The sequence below is a fragment of the Myotis yumanensis genome, unplaced genomic scaffold (assembly GCF_028538775.1).
Source record: "Myotis yumanensis isolate MYYU_CA2020_CCGP unplaced genomic scaffold, mMyoYum1.0.hap1 SCAF_17, whole genome shotgun sequence".
Classification (NCBI taxonomy): domain Eukaryota; kingdom Metazoa; phylum Chordata; class Mammalia; order Chiroptera; family Vespertilionidae; genus Myotis; species Myotis yumanensis.
This window is the reverse complement of record NW_027223768.1, coordinates 11,062,280-11,087,925: the sequence shown is the minus strand read 5'-3', so window position 1 is coordinate 11,087,925 and position 25,646 is coordinate 11,062,280. Positions and strand designations below refer to the sequence as shown.

At 40.5% G+C, this 25,646-nt stretch overlaps 1 protein-coding gene and 1 pseudogene across 2 annotated transcripts in view; one reads left to right on the top strand and one right to left on the bottom strand.

The window, feature by feature from the left end:
• Nucleotides 1-25,646, bottom strand: part of WARS2 (tryptophanyl tRNA synthetase 2, mitochondrial) — a 65,432-nt gene that overhangs the window by 32,410 nt on the left and 7,376 nt on the right. Inside the window, exon 2 of one of the 2 annotated variants that reach the window (XM_070397030.1) lies at nt 1,520-1,777. The exons of the other annotated variant lie outside the window; for it this stretch is intronic. Within the exon in view, the coding sequence (XP_070253131.1) occupies nt 1,520-1,777 (258 nt within the window). The remainder of the gene's footprint in view (nt 1-1,519; nt 1,778-25,646) is intronic. 2 annotated transcript variants of the gene reach the window in all.
• LOC138996521 (U2 spliceosomal RNA) lies at nt 7,049-7,206 on the top strand (annotated as a pseudogene).

The following is a 25,646-nucleotide window of genomic DNA, read 5'->3' as shown; positions in this document are numbered from 1 at the left end:
AAGGTTCTCTCCCATGAGCGTATTTTCCAGAAGTGGTACCTTGGGGAGAACAAAACTCCTGGATTTGCCACCTACTAGCTGTATGGCCTCAGGTAGCTAATTAAGAAGATACATTTGTTAAGCATTTTACTAAGTATGAGGAACCCCTCAGAGATGGATTAAAGTGTATTTTCTAATTTATTTACTCTTTTAATACCTTAATATATTCATCTGTGAAAGAACAGTAATGCCTGACTTATATGCTATTTTGAGGATGAAAAGGGAAAGCATATTCATGAAAAGGCTTCATAAATCTTAAAAAGGTTAGCTGTCTAATAAAGATTAATTTCAATATTTTCTCCTAGATCTAAAATTGCTATGAGTATTTTCTTTCCAATCCCCAACTATTGGACACTCCACAGGTTGATGAAAACAGTTGTTAATTGTTGATTTGTATATTGCAAGACATAAAATATGAACAACGATGATGATGTTCTCAACTTCCAGAACACTGCAAACATGAGGTCAGGTGTTTAAAATAATAGCTGCTAAAGGGAGACTAGCTTATTTTATTATACTTCTGCATGAGAATGGCTCTAAGAAGCAAAAGCCTTCAGTTTCAGGATAAACCATGAGGAGTAACTTATCATCCTCCCCCACGAATAAATGAAACTTTATGGCCATGCTAAAGGAACAATGTGTAGGCACTCCTTCCTAGGCACTCCATGGGCACTAGGCAAGCACAGTTTCTATTCATACCATTAAAATGGTGATGAGCTACTATGTGGGATGGTGGTTTATAGCCACCAAACATATCATTCCTTGGCTGGGGCTTTGTCATAAGGTTAAAGCAGATGTGTAATGAGGCCATGATCCATTTAACATTTTCATATTTTTTTGCTAGGGAATCACTTAAGGACCCTGTCTCTAGGCCAGGCTATCTGCCTGTCCAAGAGTAAACGGATTCATCTGCAGTGAAGATATGAGTCAATATTTTGGCTCTGTTCTGAAGCCTTTCTTGGCTTGGACTCAAGTCATTGGACACTGCCTTTCAATTTCCCAGCTACTTCTCTCAAATCTTTTCAAAAGCTATTATACAAAGAATGAACAATGGGACTTATCCAATAGGCCTTCTAAATGCAATGCCCAATGAAGCAACATTGGAGTTACGTAAGCCACTGGTCGCTAAATTCTATCCTTGATCCCCAGGAGATTAGGCAAATGTATGAAGTCATCAGTTTGAATGCAACCCAGTACAGAAAACAATTCCAGGGTCAGAAGTACTAATAAGATGCAACTTTTGGTTTATGAAGCACTTTACACTTACCACGTATAGTAAGGGAAAGTTGAAAAAATACTACTGCATTATAATGCTACTTAATGATATGAACACAAGAAAAACATTTAAATGAAACAATCACATTGCATGAAATCACCCCTGACCAATTTTCTGAAAACTGGAGCTAGGTAAACCCATTCAAAAATTTCCTCAAAGAATCTGAAAATAAAAGTGTTCTGGGTTCCCATCTGAGAAGCTGACCTGAGATTGTTGGAAAAGGATGCTCTTCCCTGGGTTTATGCCACAGGCCAGGAGAGCCGCAGTCATGTCCAAGATGCTCTGGCGCAGGACCGCTGGGTCTTGGGGGACAGTGATGGAGTGCAGGTCAACGATGCTGTACAGCACGGAGCCGGGCTCATTCTGCAAGCTCACCCAGCTCTCAATGGCCCCCAGGTAATTGCCCAGGTGGGGGGTTCCTGTGGGCTGAATGCCAGAGAATACTCGCCTCACAGCATCTTTCTGGAACAGAGGAAAACAGACATATTTGCTTCTGGGGTAGAATCCATGAATCCTATGTCCAGGTTACCACAGCTACAATCACTAGGCTTATATTTTTAAACTGCAATCTAGCAGTCATCATTCTTATGAGTTTACTTGGTGCCTACTCTGTGCAAAGCACAGCGTTAGGTGCTATTAGGGACAGAAAATTATATTTGAAATGTGGGGTTTGCCCAGCAGGCGTATCTCAGTGGTACGCATCGAACTATGAATCAGGAGGTCATGGTTCGATTCCCGGTCCGGGCACATGTCCGGTTTCAGCCTTGATCCCCAGTGTGGGGCGTGCCAGAGGCAGCTGATCAATGATTCTCTCTCATCATTGATGTTTCCATTTCTTTCTCCCTCTCCCTTGCTCTCTGAAATCAATCAAAATGTATTTTAAAAAATAAATAAAACATGGGGTTTTTTGGACTCAAAAACTTACAAAGACGCATGCGAAAAGGGTTGCATTCCCCAAGAGAATGCAATCTAATTGGAGAGAGAGGATGTGTTTATGAAAAGATACTAGTAAGAGTACAATGTGGCCACATGGCCTTGATCAGTTTGGAAAGATAAATAAGTGGGGTACAGGCGGGAGTTCACAGAAAGAAAAGATGACTGTGGATCCAGTGAGAAAGACTTCAGACATAGAATCAAATTTCATTGGAAAGTAAAGGGACTTCATGGGTTTTTCATGTGATTTCATTCATTTTGAAGTAAAGGCAATGAAGGCCATAGATTAGGGGTTAAGGCTACTATTTACTTAATTCAGTTTTCTCTAATAATAATTGCTGATGTAATATCAGCAATATTATATAATTAAATATATATATTAAATGTAGTTAGTTATATAATTAATATAATTAAGTGTGCAGGATCTTAGGCTAGAAATTTGGAAACCTACACTATATTTATAATATTACCTCTTGATAAAGTTACTTAACTTTTTTGTGCTTCAGCTTCTTTTTACTTTGATAAATCATACTTGGTTTTTTATTTCTTCAAAAGAAGTTACCCATCGTTGGCCCTTTATACTTATGACTCAAGATGATTTTAGAATCATCTTGTCAAATTCTAAGAGAAAAAAAAAATTGTTGGGGTTTTTGATCAAATTACATTGAGTCTATAGATTGCTTTGAGGAGAACCAACATCTTTATACAGTGGGTCCTCCAATACAGGAAACACTTAGCATATGAGTGTTTAAGGTAAAACCCTATGGCTGTAGTTGATAACACTGTGTTGCGGTAACTGCAATTTGCTAAGAGACCAGAAGTTAAATGTTCTTACCAAAACAACAACAACAAAAGCAAACCCACAAAAAACAAACAAATAACATAAATATGTGAGATGATGGATATGTTACTCAACTATATGGGGGGATTCCTTTCACAATTATATCATATTATCTCCATGCTCACTTTAAATATCTTACAACTTCCTTTATCAACTATACCTCAACAGAGCTGAACTTTTAAAAAAGTAACATCAAAAAGTCCTTATCTTTATACCTGACACTAGCTCCTAAGAGCTAACCTACGTGAGATATGTGAGCGCCAAGGCTACTTACATTTGCCTTTCCCATCCCCAGGAGTTCCAAACACTACAAACATGGTCTGTTTTCCCCTAGCCACTCAATTTTCTCTCTGCTCCTGAGATGACAGCCTTAAAGTAGAATGCCATGTTATAGGTCCAAAGTTGCACTTGATCTAAGCACTCAGGAGACCTAAACGATTTTTGACTCTGAGGATATGAAATATATCTTGAAGTAACTGCAAACAAATATACCTTACCAATGAAAACCACACACACACACACACACACACACACACACACACACACACACACACCAGGCCTGCAAATGACTAACTCCCCAAATCATAATTTAGAAATAATTCGTAGTTGAGAACTGAGGCTCAGGGAGCAGGAGAGAAAGAGGGCGGGAGAGAGAGAGAAAGGGGGGGAGGAGACCTAGAGGGAGGGAGGAAGAGATGGAGAGAGAAAGAGAGAGAAGTTAGCATAGAATAAGCACCTATCACTGAGGCTTCCTCCAATACCTTGAGACCTTAACCAGCTCTGGGTTCCTGATATGGGAATAAGCAAAGGAGCTTTCAGTGAGGTAAAAATGATTAATGGGCGTTAGGGACTGATTGATGAAGGGAGAAAGCAAAGCAGAAAAACAAGCTCTGAATTTAATAAATAGAAGAGAGAAAAAAAATACCATCCAGAAATACTTGACCTAGGATGAAGAGACTCTTTATGTTAATGTAAAGAGTTATGACGACTAGGAATATCAATCTGGAAAAAAAAAGAGTAGGAATATTTCCACATCAATCCCTCCATGGTCAAACTGAGGAATTATTCCCCAGGAGAAATGGAGAAACTAATTCTTGAGGAAACTAGAAGAGAAAGCACCAGAGGACAGACAGAGGGAAAAAGGAATTGTGACCTGTGGGAGCGGCCCGAACAGGATCTAATACATCTTTTTCACTCTCTAGTTTCTGTGATTTTCTATGTCCCCGCAAAGGGAATGATGTTATCAAGAAATGAGAGCAACAAGAAATGTTTCGTTCAATGTTCAAGCAGCCATTAAGCAAATACCGCCTGGAAATGAGAACTGGATTTTGGGTCTTAAAAATATACAGAGAGCATCCTGCTCTTCTGCGGTGAGTTTATGTTCGCGTCTGTTCCTGGGCAAGAGTCAGCAGGCAGCCCGGCGGCATGGCGGGGGAGATACGCCTGGTACCATGAAATCACAGGGCTGGAATGTGGAGTTGAGATGGTGGGAGGATGGGGGTTCTGTGTTCAAAAGCACTAGAGTTGGGGGAGGGGGGGGAAAGCCTGGGCTTCCTAGTGGATGGGAGGCAAACCACAAAGAAAACAGCTTTAGGACTAGCCACAGGCATTCATTCACTCATAGGAAGCCTGGAGCATCAACCTACAATCCCATCACAGAGTACCGGGGGTAAAAAAAGGAGCATTTTCACAAAACAGGGCTTCATTTTTATTTCAGGTGTATTTCCTGTGACAGGTAAGCACACCACCTTCCATTGTTAGATAAACTTACTTGGCAATGTCCGGTTCCATAACTTATGGCTCAGAGATTCAGGGAGCCTATATCAGTACAGTGATTGGCTCATTTTGTAACAGGACCAGCACTCCCAATGGGCAGCTGCAGCCCTGGGATTTGAAATGTTCCAGAAGAGGGGGTGGGTGTGCGAATCAAAGGGAGAGCATATTGATCAATCTGGCAGATGTAGCTAAAACTCTTCCTGTCTGAAGGTACAGTGCATATGTAAAAATCGTAATTATCTTAATTTTAACTACTGCACCAAAATACAATTGAAAAATCCCAAGCTGCTAATTATGGGAAAAGATAGTTTTTGTGATTAACTAAATAGAGCTTCTGTCTTTAATTGCAAGTGAATAAAATACATTAAAAGGAGGCTGCCTACTAGCTTTGAAACTCAATGATGGCGGGAACCAGACATCAACAAAAGATTTCAATTCTCATTACAGAATCCTGCTTACATCCAGCTGCAACGCCAATTGTTCATCACACCTGTCTCAACCACAGTCAAAGGTAAACCAAAAACTTGGCTGAACAACTACTATGTCCAATTGGTCCTATGAATGTCATGTTATCACAGATTGTGATAAAGGAGTAATCAGCCTGGCCAGTGTGGATTTGTGGTTGAGTGTCAACCTATGAACCAGGAGGTCACGGTTCAATTCCTGGTCAGGGCACATGCCTGGGTTGCCAGCTTGATCCCCAGTAAGAGGGCATGCAGGAGGCAGCAAATAGGTGATTCTCTTTCATCATTGATGTTTCTATCTCTCCCTCTTCTTCCTCTCTCTGAAATCAATCAAAAAATATTTTTTTAAATATATTTTATTGATTTTTTACAGAGAGGAAGGGAGAGAGACAGAGAGTCAGAAACATCGATGAGAGAGAAACATCGATCAGCCGCCTCCTGCACATCTCCTACTGGGGATGTGCCCGCAACCCAGGTACATGCCCTTGACCAGAATCAAACCCGGGACCTTCCAGTCTGCAGGCCAACGCTCTATCCACTGAGCCAAACCGGTTTCGGCTCAAAAAACATTTTTTAAGTAATCAACAATAATAGTATCAACTAATTGAGATGAAAATCTCTTTCTGTAAGTCTATTTATTCTGTGTGTAAAGTATACAGCTTAACACTCTCATTCCTTAGCTCTCTGTTAGCATTCTCAATTCTATCCTTTATGTCACCCAACTATTTCAATCCTAGGCTCCTTGAATATCTCCTCAAAACTCTTTAAAATGTGTGCACTACCAATTAGTGATTTAAGAGCTGAAATAGAGGCGACCCTGTATAGCAAAATAGCACTTCAGCCTGGAGGACCCAGGTGCTGCGTCTTTGAAGCTTTCTTTGGCTGTGGCTCAGCATTGTTCTGCCGCAGTCAGCTCTTTCTTCCAGAAAGTACAGGAGCCCAGGGTCTGGAGAGAAAGTGCTGACTCAGCACTGAGAAAAATGGGTTTGTTTCTGCTTAGAAATGAAACCAGATGCTCAGATCTGAGAATCAATATAGTAAATATTAATTCGGTGTAAGAGAAAGCAGGTCATATATGGCCCCAAAGAAGAAATAATATGTAGGTCAACAATTAAAATGGAAGGAAAGATTGTTTTTTAAAAGGGGGGGAACTTACTTTTTTAAAGACTGTGATTTTCTTTTTTTAAAATATATTTTATTGATTTTTTACAGAGAGGAAGGGAGAGGGAGAGGGACAGAGAGTTAGAAACATTGATCAGCTGCTCCTGCACTGAGGCTGTGCCTGCAACCAAGGTACAGCCCTTGACCGGAATCAAACCAACACCTCCCCTTCAGCCTGCAGGCCAACGCTCTATCCACTCAGCCAAACCGGTCAGGGCTAGACTGTGATTTTCTTAAGGGCCTAGGTCAGTGGTCAGCAAACTGCGGCTCAGCAAACTGAGGCTTGAAAGCCACATGCAGCTCTTTGGCCCCTTGAGTGTGGCTCTTCCACAAAATACCAACTTCTGCGCATGGGCCACGAAGTTTCAATCGCACTGTACATGAGCGCCTGCATGTAGTATTTTGTGGAAGAGCCACACTCAAGGGGCCAAAGAGCCACATGTGGCTCGTGAGCTGCGGTTTGCCAACCACGGGCCTAGGTGATAAGCACTTGGTACCTATTGTTAGGCAAGTGAAAGAATTTAAAAGGAATAAACTTGAGTTTTAAAAGTTTCCTAGATCGCTTCTCGGCCTTTTGGCTAAGATCAAGTGTAGTATCTGTTCTTATCAGTTTAAAAGTTTCCTAGAGACTTTTTAAGCCACTTCCAAATATTAAGAGCTGGGCACCTTTTTCCTGGGTGCCTGTGCTGTCCTTCCATCAGCTGATGGAATGCTTTCACACAAGTCTTTCCCTTCTTAGGGGCATGTCCACTATCAGAACTTCCCTGGCACTTGCTCAGACCTCTTCTCAGGCCCCACTTCCCAGGGAAGGTCAGGCAAGGTCTGGACCCGAGCTTCCATCCAGTCTGTCTCCTTCCGTCATGCAGGGCTGCACCCAGATAGAATTTCCTGACTTCAAGGTTGGCTTGGCCTAGCCTTGAGGAACCCTTACTCCCACCAACACCTCCCCTCCACCCACACACTTCTCAGAAGGGGAAAGGGTACCACAGAGAGGTTTACCAAAAGGCCAAGGGCACACAGCAGCTGGGACCAGAATCCTGATCTCCAGAGCTCTCACTCTCTCCTCCCCTCCCTCCTTCCCCTCCCTCTCCCTCTCCCAGAGATTCCCCCCCTTTTCCAAGGACCCTTCACTCCCTCCCTTCCTCTTTCTCTCCCTCCCTCCCTCCCTCTCTCTCCCTCTCCCAGGGATCCCTAGCCTCCCTCCCTCTCTTTCCCCAAGCAGAACAGACCCCTCCTTCACCAGCTCCTCATTACTGCACATATCACACTGGTAACTTGGTAAATATTGTCTTATTTGCTTAGTAAATATTTTCCCACCTAGAATACGAGCTCCTCTAGGCCAGGGCTGTCTCTCTCATCTTTACATCCCCAGAACATAGCAGTGCCAGGTACATTGTGAGCACCTAATAAATGTTAGCAGAATGAATGACAAATCTTTTCCCCCCACTTTGGCTCCAAATGTAAAGGGCAAAATAACTGTAAACAAAATGGACCAAATGTTCCAGTTATAGGCAGTTCTTAACAAGCTATGTTCTCAGAGCTTGTTTGAAAATTGGTTTTCTGAAACTCACAGGCTCAACTCTTTAAATGGTGGTTAAGCTCCTGGAAGGCAGCCCATGGAAGCCTCGTTGAGCCCACAGTATTCCTGGAGAATGGTTTTAATATCCCATTTCAGCTCTACCTAAACACCATTCATAAAATTGTTTCTGTGGGAAGATGCACTCCAAGTTTGATTTGGAGTGGCTCTGACTGTGAAGTCGAAAGGGCTTAAGGGGAGCAATGTGATGTGAAGACAAGGTTGCATTTTCATATGGAATAGACTTCAAAAATTAGATTGTATGATCACTACAAGTGGGACAACATGCCAAAGCTTCCCCAAGCATCCATTAGCTTTCCTAACACTGGTACTGTGAGGATGGCCCTGGGGCAGCTGCCCTGGCCGCATGCGAGAGCAGACGGAAGGTGGAAGGCAGGCACTGACCGACCCTTCAGTAGGTAGCCTGTACCGGCAGCAGCACCAGATCAGGGAACTTGTTAGAAATGAAGCCCGGCCAGTGTCACTCAGTGGTTGAGTGTCGACCTATGAACCAGGAATTCACCATTCGATTCCTGGTCAGGGCACATGCCCAGGTTGTGGGCTTAATCCCCAGTGTGGGGTGTGCAGGAGGCAGCTGATCAATGATTCTCTCTCATCATTGATGTCTCTATTTCTCTCTTCCTCTCCCTTCCTCTATGAAATCAATGAAACATTTTTAAAAAATACAAATTTCTTTGTCCTCACCCAGATCTACCAAAGCAGAAATTCTAAGTGTGAGCTTAATCCAGAAGAAGAAATGAGAAGCGTTAGGCAACCTGGTCTTGACCAAGCCCTCGGGTCATTCTGATATAAGCTCCCGTTAGAGAGGGATTTAGGGGCACCAATGTCAATGCTTCAAATTCCCTTCAACTACGTAAAATGAGGTCCAGATGAAAGCTCTAGAAATGAAAAAGGGAAGACATCTTCTTAGCCAACAGTTCTCAGTCTTGGCTGCACAGTGATCAGCTGGGAGCTTTAAAAAATACCGATGCCTGGGCCCCTTCCTCAGAGATTCTGATTCAATCAGTCTGGGATTTGGCGTGAGCATCGGGATTTTTAAAAGCTCCCCAGGTGATTCTAATGTGCAGCCAAGATGGAAAAAACACTGCTCTAAGCCAACTACTACACAATTATTCTCCGCAGCTGCCAATCTGCTAAGAAACACACACAAATAAAATAAAAAGACTGTAAAAACGTGAAAAGTAAATCCACTTATAATTTACATTTCAAGGCAACACAATCCCTGAGACAGTTATGTATTAACACGTGGTCAGAGGCCTGCTTGGCTTCAGGCAGTTCTGCCGTCAGCAGGTTTGAAGGTGTGCTTATAGCCTCTAGGCTGGGGCGAAAAGGCACCTGTGACAGGTAAGCACACCACCTTCCATTGTTAGATAAACTTACTTGGCAATGTCCGGTTCCATAACTTATGGCTCAGAGATTCAGGGAGCCTATATAGCCCGAACTTCCCCAAGAAAATAATCCCACTAGGAAAGTTTCGACATCAGAATTGTAATGGATAGAAAACAAACTTATCTCTGCAAAAAAATTCTCTTTTGTTTCCCTGCCTGGCAAACACTCTAAAGCCCTCTGATCCCTATCAGAGAGTCTGAATTCAACACTCCAGCAGCTGTGGGTCTCATGTTAACTCAATCAGATGACCAAAACTTGGACTAACAACAGGAGGTCTTGGCTAAGTGAAGCTGAGATGCCAAAAAGTCTTATACACAACATGTTAAATAACGCCATGACTATCGCCAGTGTTCTGAACCTCCAAGGAGAATTTCTTACAAGGTACTCACAGTCCAGAGGAGGAAAAATTTCTAAAGTTATTTTCATGGCATAAAGATGAGAGAGAAAGAAAGAGAGAGAGAGAGAGAGAGAGAGAGAGAGAGAGAATGACTCTCTTGGCTGTCTTGACCACTACTAGGAGAAAGAAGTCTCATTTTCCAGCAGCCAATGGCTCCTTTCTCATCATCTAACCTGTAGCCGGATACAATCCCCAGGGTTGTTTTCAACATTCACATCAGTTCAGACCCTCTGTCAGCTCAGATTAACTCAACTTTAGACTAAGTTACAAAAATGGCAAAGGCAAGCAGTAAAATATGATAAGGATAATTTGTGTGGTTATTAACCATTGGTTAAGAAGCAAGCTCTAGCTCCAGGTTGCCTGGGTTGAAGTTCTGTCTCTATTACTTCTATGGCCTTGGGCATCCATAACACGGAGATAGTAGTTATACCCACCTCACAGAGTGGCTGGGGGACTAGAATGAGATGATCAGTGTGAAGTGCTTGGTGCCTGGCATGCAGTAAACAATCCATAAGTTAGCTGGCCAGTTATGAAGGTAAAAAATGTAAGTGTCTCATATATATAAAAAATTGTTTATATGTATAAATTGAATTTATTGGGGTGGCATTGGTTAATAAAATTATATAGGTTTCAGGTATACAATTCTACCACACATCATCTGTATATTATATTGTGAGTTAATCACCCCAAGACAAGTCTCCTTCCATCACCATTTATCCCTCCTTACCTTCTTCTACCTCCTCCCCCCCACACCCTTTCTCTCTGGCAATCACCATACTGTTGCCTGTCTGTGTCCATGCGTCTTTCTTTTTTTTCTTCATTTAATCCCTTCATCCTTCTCACCTAGCCCCCCCTTCCTCCCTCTGACAGCTGTGAGTCTGTTCTCTGTATCCATGAGTCTGTCTCCACTTGTTAGAAACAAAAGAAATAAACAAACAATTGGGACTACATCAAACTAAAAAGTTTTTGCACAGCAAAGGAAATAGTGGAGTTAGGGCTTGAACCTACATAGATCAGCTTCAGCTGTCTATACTGCAGAGGGAGACTAGGAGGATATAAGCAAAGCATTCAAGAAATTGTTTGCTTTCACCCCCTTGATCCAATAAATGATGTTACCCTTCTAGAAAGTATGACCTCAAATCTGCTTTAATTTTACATTATAATGAACTTCTAAGGAGACATGTGGTTCTCTCTCTCTCTCTCTCTCTCTCTCTCTCTCTCTCTCTGCTCACAACAAAAACAACTGCCCTGTACAGGTCTTGTTTTCACTTAGAAGTGGTGGTCGGCACCAGGGCAGGTGACAGGGACAGTGGTTCTTATTCATCTGGGCAGCAGCTTCCGTGCTAATTCTAAACACAGGTGGTGAGAGAGACAGCCAGCGGAAGGGGGAAGGACTCACCGCTGACATGTGCAACCGGGAAGATTGATGGTTTCCCTCTCTCCTTTTCCCCAACGCGCCGGCCTGGGGGCAGAGACGCGGGCGCTGCTGTGCTGGGGACAGTGAAACACACAGCGCAGTGTCTACCTTGCTGCAGCGCTGATTAATGAGACTGAAATGACACAGAAAGCAGGCGGCGCTCCGGCCAGGGAATTCACAGGCCTTTCTTTCTTTAATGATTTCCACAAAAGCAGTTCCCATAAACAGCCGGGCTTGAACTGGAGTACCCCGTGGCTTGAGCGAGGCAGGGGTATATTTGGAGGAATGCGCCGAGCAAAGGGTGAGGGTGCGAGGGGAGCTTGTAAGGAAGTAAATTCACTTACGATCGGGTGGGTACACATCATAATGAACGAATTCCCCTCCTCTATCTGCTTCCAGGTAAGGTAGTTATTCACCTACTCAACTTACTGTAAAGAGGGCCTGAGAGGACACTTGCACAAAGATTTCCCTGCTAACAACACGCTTGGTGTTTTGAGCTGGGAGATATCATCCATTTTTCATGCTCTACCGTAGCTACATATTGTCTACATTAAAACAATAATTTCTCTTTGAGACAAGATGAATTTTAACACCAAATATTATTTCTGGTACTTACTATCAAGTATCTATTGGGCATACCCATTTGGAGGTCCCACCAGCAGCTCTTCAAACTTAATACCATATCAAAAATAAGTCTAATCATGTCTATGATTTTTTTTAAGCTCCTTATTAAGGATTCTTATGATGCTTTGTATGAAATAAATAAACTTAAGGAGAAAACGAGAAAAATTCACATTTGGAAAGCAGCATCAGCTGATCATGAATTCATGTCCCTTTTTACATTGGAAAGATCATCTGAATAATCTCTGGGAGCTCTCGATGATAGGCCACAATGTCAGGGAACAAAGAGTCCAACACATTTTGACACGCCACGTAGCTTCCTGCGTGTGGCATCTCTGGGCCTCTTACACAAGTTCGGAAAGTGTACGTACGTAGAGGCAGAGACTGTGTTGTCAAAGGAGTATCAGTATTGGAGGCATTTCAGAATTTTCAATTCCTCACACTTACCAATAAACCTTAGAATTTCCCACAATCGAGTGCTTAGCTCTTACTGTAAAACTTCACCATCACGTTCAATTTTCTACTCCTATTTAGTGGTGACATCACGATTCTGATTTGTACTCACTCTGTGTGTACATGTATGTGTATGTCTAAGTATATAAAATAACTTGACAGTCTTCTGTCAGTTGTCTCGTTGTACCTACTAAAATTCAAGAATATTTCTTTATTTACAAGAGCCTTCCCTTTCCTGATTGTTTACACAAATTGGTGACTCCTTTCTCATTCTGGTATTAAGTTGCCTCATCATGTATTGTTCAAGCTGAAGAAATAATTACTTTACCAGGAAGGTAATGTAGCATTATAGTTTCATTCCTCTAATTCCAATTATTTCATTGGGAATTTGTGCATTCCTGTACTAATAAAATTGTGAATGTATAAACCAAAAATAATGATTCTCTTGTATATTTTAGTTTGATTCTCAATAACTCCAAAAAATTGCCTTTATTCGCCAATGAGTATTTATCATGTCCCCTTTGAGGTTAATGCTGTTTTCCAATTAGCTTTCAACTCTGATTTTGTTTTTATATATTATATGTTTTATATGGGTATATTCTATTTTTATAAATATGCTTGGAGTGAAAAATGATAATTTTTCCACAGCTTCACCATGAAATCAGCATTCACACTCAAACTATAATGATTTAAATGCAATTTACTTCCAAGTTTTTCAGACCACTCCCTCTCCAATTGGAAATGTTTACGTTGTACATAATTCTCTTCTATGAATAAATTTCAGTAGGTAAAATAATTAGTGTCCTAATAGGTAAAATAATTAGTAAAATAATTAAGTAGGTAAAATTTAGAAAAGAATTAAAATAAATAATAGAATATTGCTCTCATTTTCAACAATTTCAATCTGATGGTTGAAAGTACATTATTTTTCATCTACTTATTATTGAACAATTATTAATCATAAAATACTTGGTGCCACAAGTGACACCACTGGTTGTCAAAAGCAGTAACTCTGACATTTTTGTAAAAAATAACATTGATTTTAATTTTGATATTACCATCAAATAATCATAGTTATTGAGAAAGTGATAGCAAATGCTCGAATCTGAGCCACCAAATAACAAAAAGAGTGAATGACTTTCTTTATTTTCCATCTTGATGAGAATTTTTTTTAAGCACTGTTGCAGAAGAAAATATCCCAATGCCCTTTCAGATGATTTATGTAACAAGTATTTTACAAGTTCTCCCATGTTCCTGACAATCTTACCTTTTTTGCTGGCACCCACCCCACCAGCACTGCTGAGTTAATAAGGCCCAAGTCTACCTTTTCAGCCTTTTTCTTCCACCACCCCACTCCATGAATTAGCTATATACCCATCTTAGTCCCCTGAAGAACTGTACTCTTTTTCAGCTCCAGCCCTTTGCCTACTTGCCTTTCTCTACTTGACAAATGTCAATTATCCCTTAAGAACCAGTTCAGATGTTACCACGTTTGTGAGGTCTTCCTCCCACAAGACCTACAATGCTTTGTTCTCCCTCCTTTATAGCACGGGGCTGTTCTGTAATTCACTTTTCCTACAAGACTACCACCATCAGCAGCCAGTGAAATCTTCACGGGTAAGAACCATGTTTTTACTCCTAATATCAACAAGGTGAAGGTTCAATATACATAGATGAAGGAAGTAGAAATGAATACTAACTGTATGTGGCTTAGAGAATGCAGGAACTGGGAATCGGGCTTAAGTTCCTTGACGCTCAGCAGCCCCAGGAGAGAGGAGAATAAGAAAGGACATTTACCGAGACTAGCAGGGCATTTTCAAATGATCCCTTCTCAGGTTACCCATGCAAATGCTACTTATTTTTTAGTCATCAATATCTACATCACTCAGAACACTTTTCCCAATTCTTAATGTATTGTAATTAGTTGAATCTATACCAAAATGCTCTTGGAATAAAATGTTCTGAAAAATATTTTTATGAACCCTTTAAAAAGTGGCTCAACTCTCTGTAGAATGCAAGCAATCTTACCTTAAGGTTCAGAGTGAATTTTATGTGATGATTTCCTGACATTTTATTTTAATAATATTCTCATTTTATTTTAATAAAGAGGCATTCACAAGTACAGAGGAGCTCATAGTATCAATTCAGCTCTGCCCTTGGGGAGAGTGTGTCTAACCTACAATACAGGGTCATTTCCTCTTTTCGGGAGGACAAGCATCGCATGCACCCCACTGGGGACCAGGCGCAACCCTGGTCCAGCAGGGGCCGAAACACAGCAGAGTGCTCGCTGCAGGACCAGGATGTTATGAGTTAAGAAATGGGGTTTATGGGAAAACCTAGCGGAAATGGGTTAACGTTTTTTTAATCTGAATCTTTAAGAAGGGTAAAATAAGAATCTCACAATCAACATCAGATGTCGGGTGATGACTTCAACACGACAAATAACCTCTTAAAACAAAATATTTTGAAATCTAGTTCCTCCTTCACTTACCTGCTGCTGCTACGGTTCAAGGGGCCAAGGCTTCCACTGTGACGGTTCCTAAAACCAAAAGCAACGTGGAGAAAAAGGCTTTGGTCCTACTGGTGTCTCCGGTAATGAAGCAACGGCAAACTCCTCATGTTGACTGGTAAGTTGAGGAGAAATGTACGTTTTAGTATCTGGATCATTTTAACTTCCCTTTGTTAGGAAATGATCCATTTGGAACATTAGTTCACTGATTTAAAATCATAACAAGACCACGCTGTATTTTATGAAGGATAACGCATACATTTTCCCAGTGAACAAGTCACATTTGACTAGCCTCATCTTAAGGAATGTCCTCTGCAGGCCATGGTTGCTCCGTATATAATTACTAAATGAATGAGAGTTTCATCACCAGGTTCCTTTTTATTCTCATAGAAAAATAAGTCTTTTTCCTTTGCTTTTCGAACATGCCTATCCCTGTCCTTCTTTCCCTTCAAAGGCTTTTACTGAACTAAAGGCACATGCTATTCAATCTGGGATCTTGATGTTCAGTTTTCATATCTGATACAGGTTCCCAAGCCTCTCGAACACACCATGCTAGCCATTCCGTTTTAAATAGAAAGATCTGAACTATGTCAAAGTTACTGCAACATTCAGATGAGGGGGCATGCAGGAGGCAGCCCATCAATGTTTTGCTCTCACACTGATGTTTCTCTCCCTCTCCTTCCTTTCTCTCTGAAAATCAGTTTTAAAAATCTTTTTAAAAAAGGTTACATGTACCGTAAGTCCTCACTTGAAGTTGGCAATAGGTTCTGCGACTTGAAGTGAAATGACATAAAACAAACCTAATTTTGCCATAGGCTAACTGACATAAGCAAGAGTTAAGTCCCTAGGGTATCTCATCAATGTTATAACGGAATGATGTGGAGCAAAATGACATTATTCAAGGACCTGCTGTATGTGCACAAAGCTTAGCAGGGATAATGCTGCTAAGAATCATCAACATTGCTTTGCTTAATTTATGTTTGGAGATTTTGTTTTTCTTTTTTTTGTTAATTCTCACCCAAGGATATTTTTTTCATTAATTTTTAGAGAGAGTGGAAGGGAGGGAAGGCAGGTGTGAGAGAGAGAGAAACATCGATGTGAAAAAGACACATCGATTGGTTGCCTCCTGCACATGCCCCAACCCGGGGCCGGGGATTGAACCCGCAACCCTTCAGGGCACAGGCCGATGCTCCAACCACCAAGTCACACCAACCGGGGCTTGGTTGGTTTTCTTAATCTAGGAGAACTACTTGTTTTTCCCCAATACCAAGATATCTGAAAAGAGAAGAGGACAGGGAGATTTTGAGAGTAAAGTCTCTGAATGACACCAGTTTGGAGCAGAGTGAGAAATGACTTTGGCTCTACTGGATACACTGAAAAAAGTACAAAACCAAAGTGCTGGTGTCCACAACACTCCCTTTAGTGAGCTGGCCAGCAGCCAGCAGGGGCTTTTCCAGCTTCCTAGGTCAGCAGGAGAGATCTGGGAGTTTCCTTAGTATTTAGGGTGCAGCTTGGGGCCCATTCCTGTCCACCAGGAAAAGTTGTGCTCATTGGGTAGGGCTTGGCAACTCTTCCTGCCATTCCATCTCTGTGCAAGAGATAAAATGGCAACGGTCCTACAATTTTACCTACTGCAGAAGCTATAAATTCATCCCTCAGTACATCCTGCAAACACCCCAGCCAAAGCCTGCTTTATCGGGGCTTAGAGTTAGATGGCCTCCAGCTACCTTAAAACACAGCCATATGCTCCCTGGTATTACAGGTCTCATTATGCAAGGCTCCTCCCCGATCCCAGAGGAGACCAAACGACATGCCATTGCTTGCTTTTGCTTCCTATCCACATTTTAAAATAACAGAAGAAAAAGAAGAAAAAAATCAGCCACAATTGGCTCCAGTTGGTGTGAATAATGAGACGTGGTTGTCAGATTCCTGGAAAGCTGCCAGCCTGGTCATTAGCTGGCCAGATACTGGGCCCACTTATCCAGAGGATAAGGAATACAGTTTTAAATGAGGTCAATTTTAAGGAGACTTTAAATTTGGCATTTGGGTGTGGGATGCAACCATCTAGGAATTAAAATCCTCCTTACATTAAGTGCTCCCCATGAGAAAGAGGTAGACTGGAATGAGGTGGAGCTTCCTCAGCTTTGGACAGCAAGCCTTGCCCAATTAAAACCTGGTCTTTTTTTGAAGTCTATGATGGAAGAATCCTAGCTTTGACAAGTTGGCAGTAATCCTTGTGATCTATTTTACTGGGATATATATACATATATACTGCAAAACTGGAGAGCAGACTCTGCCTGTGATCATTAGACAGACTGGACCAAGTGCCTCAAGCCTTTGATGCCCCTGACATATTATTTTCTGGATGGTGTCCAGCAACCCAATGCAGAATAGCTTTTTCTCTACTGTATCCAGATGGCAAATGGAAGAGATCAAATTCAACAGTTTCAGGGCTAACCTTAATGGATGTGAAAGGCTGGCTTCTCTACCAGCTTTTCAGGGATCTACAATACAAAAAAGGCCTTTGAACAAAGAGACAAATAATTGGCTTCCCCCACCCCCCCTCTCTTCAAAACTAAACCGTGGATGTGGTAATCTGGTTCAAATCCATCTTCTGGTTGAAAAGGACAGCCAAATATCTGATCAGTTCTAATCACGGACACTCTCATGACACTTTCTTTTCTTTTATTTTTTTTAAAAAGTTTTACAGTTTTTAATGCATTTTAAATTAGGACGGGAACGAAAGGCTCTCAGGATACTTTCTGTGAAGTTCAGATGGATGTTATTCTTAATATTCTGGACAGCATTTTCCTCCCTTCAGGCAAATATTTTCAATCTTCCTCTATTTCCTCCAAAACTTTAATAATAATATTTATATATATATATATATATATATACACACACACACACACATATATATACATATATAATTATATATATACATACACACACACATGCACATATACACACACACACATATATACATATATATACACACACCAATATATACATATTCCTAAATGTTTTAGCAGCAGCATCTTAGAGTAAGATTCTCACACCCTCACTAAGAGCTGAATTTTAGAATGGGCTAGCACGAGTCTTACACATTTGTATTATTGTATAAGCATAGACTAACACTTCACTATAAAGCCATTTGTGCAGGAAGGAATAAGGTAGGAAGGTCTACCTCACTCTCCAGGCTTATTGAAGTACCTCATTATAAAACAATGTCACATGAAAGTCTTATTGTGTAGATCATAAGATGGGCTGTGTAATGAGTAAGTGGTAGAGGAGGCAACCATGAGGAGGAGGGCTCAGTATTTGAAAGAAGGGAACAAGTTTAACCTGCGAGTCAGCAAAACAGAAATAAGGTGATTTAAAATAGAAGTTCTTAACCTAGGATGATGAAATTGTACACAAAGTTTTGAGAGTTTATGTACATATTTTTCTAGGTAGAAGGTCCACATTTTAATCAAAGGAAATAGTGACACCCCGCCCCCCCTCAAAGTATAAGAACTCTTAGGATAAGACTTAATAGAAACAAGATGAAGGACATTAACATATCTAAAGAAAGAATATGCCCCCTGGATGGGTGGAAGCTTAGAAAAAGAAGCTCTATTGGAAAAACCTTGGCCATGTGTTTAAAGAGCTGACCAAGGGAAATGGTGCTATGACAGTGGCCAGCAATACGAAGCCCAAGGAGTATATCCCATAATGGAGATGGAGCTTTGGGTTATCATAACTTGATTACACTGGCCACTGAGGTGATCCCATGAATATCCCTATCAAGCTATCTTATTTAATAATTGGGCTTCCTAAGTAAATTTGCCTGCAAATAGAGACTATGACAATCAATGAGTAAAAGTAGCTGGTACTCAAGATCATTCTTTATTCATATATGATATGTCGTGTGCACGTGTGTATGTGTGTGTGTACCTGTGTGTGTCTATGTGTGTGCACAGATCCATGTGAATTTATCCAGAAAACATCTTCCTCACTTGGTTCCCAGGATGTCACCTTCTACTTTTTCTCCCATCCCTCTGGCTGGCTACTACTATCTTAGCTGGTTCTTCTCATCATCCCAATCTCTTAATGTTGGAATGCTCACAGACTCAGTACTTGGACCTCTTCTCTTCTCTTTTTACAAATACTGCCTAGATGATCACACCTAATCACTTACCTTTAGTGACAGTCTACACCAAGGACTCACAAATTTGTATCTCTATGTAGACCTCTCTCTTGAGCTTGGTCTGTATCTAACTGCCTACCTGACATCTCCATGTAGATGTTCATGAGGCATCTAAACTCCACATATCTAAAACTCAACTCCTGATCTCCACCCCTCGAAGTCTTATTTATTCCCTTTTCACTCTCTACCATCTCATTGTCAAATTCATTCTTTCTGTTGGTCTGGCCAAAAACCTGGGAATTATTCTTGACTCTTTCCTATCTTTCATCCTACATTTAATCAATTTTTTAAAAAATCTTGTTGGTTCTACATCCTTTAAAAAATAAATATCCAGAATCTGACCACTTCTCATGAAATCATCTTTACTGCTCATCCAAGTCCAAGCAACCGTCATCTCTCACTCGAATCTTGTATTAGGTCCTAACTGGTCTCCTTGCTCCGCTATTCTATTTTTTTCACGTAACAGCCAGAGTGAGGCTTTAAAACCTACAACAGATGATGTCATTCTTCCAAACGAAGCCTTCCAGTGACTCTTCAATTCTTACAATTGTTTCTAAAGTTCTATACAATTGACTTCCTCACTTCTACTTTCCTATTAGCCATCTGATTTCATATCCTACTACTATAATGGCAAGCATAATGCAAAACCAACCCAAGTTTAGGGCCCAAGTTCCCTCCCCTTCTAGCTAGGTAGGTTTAAACAACTCATTCTTCACATATACACCTTGATAGCTTAAAAAATCTCAACCAATGCAGAATTTACCTATTAATGTAATTTATAGTCTCTAGTTTCAATTAGACTCTCAAATCTCAACACTGCTTATTGAACCCTTTTAAAAAACTTACATATTGCTCACAATGTGCCTTGTACTATTCTAGACACTTATAAATATTAACTCATTTAATCCTCACAGTAATCCTCTGAGATAGATGCTATTATTGGGATAAGACTTAATAGAAATAAGATAGAGACATTAATATAGCTAAGGAAAGAATATGCCCCTCTTTATGTGTTTTACAGATAAAGAAATTAAGACATAGAAAGGTTAAGTGAACTGCCCAGGACATACTGCTAATCAGGGATTTAAGTGGTAGAGTTTACAGCTCTAAACCCTGGCAACTTGGCTTTTAACTTTTTTAAAAATGTTTTTATGGAGAGAAAGGAAGGGAGAGGGAAAGAAAGAGAGAAACATCGATGTGGTCAGCTGTTTCCTGCACTCTGACCTTTTGGTGTATGGGACAGCGCTCAACCAACTAAGCCACACCAGCCAGGGCCTCAAGCTTTTAACTTATAATTCATCTTACAGATGAAGAAAATTAGGTACAGAGAGGTTCAGTAACTTGCCCAAGGACATCTAGTTATCAAGTGGAAGAACTTGAATTTGAGCCCAGAGGGTCTGACTTTAGAGCCCATACACTACACCACTAACCTATTCCATCTCCTTGGGACTTAAGCCCCCTGAGACAATTATACCCATCAGGTTTTGGAGTCCCTAGATTTCCCAGCCCGTTCCCGGCAAACTGATCTAGACCCACAGCCACCTCTACCTCTCTTTCCCAGCCTCAGAGTTGATCTATCTCTCCTAGTGTTCAATCATTTGCGCTGGGTTGCATTTCTTCCATTGCTTTCCATCTCTTTCCTGTATCTTTAGCCTATCCATCTTTACTTGCTCCTATAATCATGCTCATGTTCAAGTCTCTTCCATCCTAAAAGATTCTACCTCCAAAAAATTCACTGGGTCAGGCCATTCTTTATAGCTCCCTTCACCCTCTCTGGTACTTTCTTCTCAGTCAGACTTCCTGAAAGAGCCATCTTCACTTCCTCACCTTTCATCTCCCTGTAAGTAATCTGAACTCATAACTTTTCTAAGTTGTTGTTGTTAATATCATTCGTGATATACCAATTATAAACTATAATGGATAAACTTTAGTCTTTATCACACTATATACCCACTATCTTGCTCTTACTTCTTTTTCTTTGAAATTCTCTCCGCCCTCAGAACTCTTATATCCATACTCTAATGGGACTTCTCTTATCTCTGTTTCTTTTTTGGATTCTTCAACTCTGGTCTCTCTCCCAGTTTGAGCCTACAGTGGGTTAAAAAACCCTGATTTTAAAAAAATATTTTTCCCACTTTACATGCTTTTCTTGATGATCTTTCTGTATTAAAAACAAATTTAAGTGTTATTCAGCTGATAGTACTCCCATCAGTGGTCATGGCTTTGTTACTCCTTTTTGAAGAGACATTCCTCTCTCTCCCCATCCCTTTTTCACATGTGGTCCAAATGGAAGCTGGATGGCCCTATCTTCACATGGTTAGTCTAAAGATGGGCATTTGACTTTCAAGAAGACAGGTGACATGCAAGCCTGACCAAAAAGTCTGCTATTTAGACAGAAAAATAAGATGAGAGGATAGCTGTGTCTCTATTTGAGTCATAGATATGTTAATATATTCCCAATCAAAATTAAGGACACATGGTCGGCTGAAGAATTTCTGGCCCATTTTAGAATGTGAAAAACAATGTGGGAAATGTCATGTGGATGCTGAAATGTTGGAATTTCCAAGACATTTAAAAGATTTATAAGTACAATTGGTCCTTGATTTAACAAGATGTCTGGCCACTGTAGTCACAGACTTATCAGGAAGATGCTAGAATCAAACCTCTTCCTACAGAGATGACATTCTGTGACAGTTCTATGATTATGCTTGGTTTATTTTAGGTTTTATTAAACATGTAAATGATAAACTGGTAAGCAAGTATAACAATGAAACTTTCCTTACCAACTACTTAAATTTCTTTACCAACTACCAGCCACTTTAAAAGAAGAAAATGTAAGTTCTTTGTAATGTAGATATAAATTGCACTTAAGTCACACAACTCCACTCTTATCATAGTGCAAAGAAAAATGCAATAGCATTAGGTTGGAAGCTTACAAATGGCCTTTCTGTCTATATAGTGTAACAGTGCAGTGAGACGTACGGCTTTTTCTATATCTGTGCAGGACATACCAAGATCTATAAAGCAAAGGTGCTAGGCATGGTTTGAAAGGTTGCTTTAAAGGGACCCAAAATAAACAACTCAGAAAAATGGCAAAGTTAAAGCGATAAGTCAACTTATTTCCTTAATAAGTTGAAGAAAGCATACTTTTGATTATAATACAATGCCAGTTGTTGTATAGATAATACAGCACATTTATTGAACCAGTCTCTTGAGGCAAAACTGTCCTCAAAATAAAATCATCTCATCTTAATCTTTAACCCTATACTTTTCTATATACAGAGGCAACAAGCTTTAGTGTAATATACAGAGGTAGGAAACTCCAGTATAATTAGCTACACCTGTGAAAAATAAAATTGGGGCTAGAGTAATAAAAAATGTCATTTATAGAACAAGTTGGAAATTCACAGCCTACTTGGAAAATCATTAAAATAAAATTGATATCTCCCAATCATCTAGATATTTGGGTCAATAATGAGATCACTTAACTCTAGCAAATACTGAGCATCTTCTATAATTAAATACTTAAAATTGTATGGTTTAAATTCAACAATATGCCAAATGCCAATGGTATGTACTTTCCCTTATCTCAGTTTTATTTTTCACTGAATTCATTAACTCAATAAATACTTATTGAACTCTTTCAGGAATTCGTAGGCCAAAGATTTAAGTAATACCTCACTTTCTCACATGAATAGTTATCATAGCTAAGGTGCAACAGAAATAATTCTTCCTGCCCAGCCAGCATGGCTCGGTGGTTGAACCAGGAGGTCATGGTTCAATTCCCAGTCAGAATACATGCCCGGGTTATGGGTTCGATCCCCAATGTGGGGAGTGTAGGAGGCAGTCGATTAATGATTCTCTCTCATCATTGATGTTTCTCTCTCTCTCTCTCCTTCTCCCTTCCACTTTGAAATCAATTAAAAAAATATTTAAGAAACAAAAAACAAATACAAATTTTTTTTTAAAAAAAGAGTTCTTCCTGCCCACACTTCACTACTGGAGGTGGGCAGGTACATACTCCTAGTGAGGTCTGCCTGCTGAATGGCAGCCCAAGGCTGTACCTATGGAACAAGGTATTTATTACAAACTGTTTCCTGCTGAAGAGTTCAGAAAGATCTAAATTTTAAAAAGAGCGTGTTCTCCATCTGTCCTAAGCAAATACCTATAAACAGAGACAATATAAAGGATGTGTTAATATCTATAAGAAAAGTATAAAGTCCTATAAAATTTCAAAATGGGAGCAATCATTTGCAGCTTTAGAACGAAGTTTTCTGGAACCTACATATGAGTGATTTTTGTTTTTTTGCCTCATTTTTAAAGAATGGTGGGATACCGACAAGGATGGGAAGAAAGGCCTTTCCAAGAGGAGAGAGTGGTTTTAACAAAGAAGTGAAAGGGAACAGCTCTGAGCAAATGTGGCAACTCTATGAACTCCAGGGCAAAGGATCCACGGAAGACAGCCATGGCCTAGAAAGTGTTTTGGATCTGGACAGTGACAGGTCTTGAATGTGAGGCTACAAGGAGTCTAAACTTTATGAGAAGCCCCCAAAGGGGCTTTAAGAATGACAGCTCTGCTTTTGGGAGATTAATCTGGTCGGATTGATTTTTTGGGGGTGGAAGGGACAGGAGAATGTGGATATGGGGGGGAATCAAAGGATTATTAAGATTGATAAGGGTGGAGGAGAGAAAGGTTGTTGAATAGAATTATATATAATTGAAGAAATAATCATTGTCAGGCATGGAGGACCCAGTAGGTACTGAGCACTGGCCAAGGGACTTTATATACATGGCAGGATCTCAAAATCCACATAAAATTCCTACAATGTATTATTATTAATACCTTCTAGAGGAGAACACTGGGGTTTGGTGAGGTCAAATAACTTGCCTGGCAACACACAGTTCGTATGTGGTGGAGCCAAGTCCAACTGATCCCCAAAGTCACACACCTGTTTTATCCACTTCCTCATGGTGAAGAGCCGGTCAACTTTAAATGACAAGTATAATGTTCATATGACCACTTACCCTCTAGACCAGTGGTTCTCAACCTTCCTAATGCCGCGACCCTTTAATACAGTTCCTCATGTTGTGGTGACCCCCAACCATAAAATTATTTTCATTGCTACTTCATAACTGTAATTTTGCTACTGTTATGAATCATAATGTAAATATCTGATATGCAGGATGTATTTTCATTGTTACAAATTGAACATAATTAAAGCATAGTGATTAATCACAAAACAATATGTAATTATATATGTGTTTCCTGATGGTCTTAGGCGACCCCTGTGAAAGGGTCGTTCAACCCCCAAAGGGGTCTCGACCCACAGGTTGAGAACCGCTGATCTAGACACTTGCTTCTCTAGGTTACTGGGTTTCACAGCTTGGTGGCATGGGGGAGGCTGGGAAGGTGCCAGCCAGTGGAGAAGCCGAAGTTGCCTGCAGAGAAGGATTTTCCTTCACAACCATGATGGCCAGGTAACTAGTATCCACAGAGGGCCAACCTGGCTCTCTCCCCAGAACTGGCAAGGGCTCCACATAGTCTGGTTCTTAATATCTCCCTTGGGACTCCACCTTGATCCTGCACACTTACCCCCAGCCCAAGAGATCTCCTCTCTTCCAGCAAATTTATGAACTGGCTGCTCAGACCATTCTCCCCATGAGAGGACAGGAATCCAACTCGGGGATTTGAGTAAACAGCTCCATTTCCCTTCACCATTACATTCTCCTGCTTCCCAAAAGGGGCCTAAAGTAACACAGCGAGTAAAGCATGGGGCTGAATGAATATAAAGTAGAAGGGCCTATGCAAAGTCTCTGTTCATGGGGAGGATAAGGAACAGTTCATGAGGAGCCCTTTGTTTGGTGTATAAAATAAACTCTGTTCAACATTGCTAAATTTAAAGCCTCAATAGCTTCCTAATTAATGTACTAATTGGTAATAATTCACTTTAATTCAATCAGTGAATTATAGATCCCTTTAAGAACTCTTTGGAATGAGAATCCGTTTGAATAAAATTCTTACTTATCCCTTGCTAAAATGGCCCACAACACTAATTACTTTCATCTCTCTCCTCTTCCCACTTTGCACCTCTGCTACTTTTGAAGAAAGTACTCTAGCCATAAATCCCAATTAGACCCTAGATAGTGGTCCCCTGGTCATCCATCAGCTTCAACACTCACCACCTCCCCTCTGCCTGCAGGGCTGTGCACAGGTTGACCTTTTCGCTATAGAATGTGTATAAACAGAACTTCCTACATGCACCTTGGGACTCATGTGTTAAAAGCCCTTATTTTACACAGGGTAATCCTAGTGGCAGTAGCCAAATAGAGACATGGAGATAAATTTACAAGACAGCTTTGCTCCTTTCTCATAATTCATTGAGCCAAACAAGACTGTAGGAACAGCAACAACAAAGGATGATTTATAATTTCTGTTCTGTGTGTCACCATGGCAAGATACACAAGTGGCTTTCATGGAAGAGATTTAAAAGGTGCAAAGCAGTCATCAGCGTATTATCACAGATAATTTGTTTCAGAATTTAATATTATTTTATTATTTTTTAGTGTACAGTTTGGAATCAGGC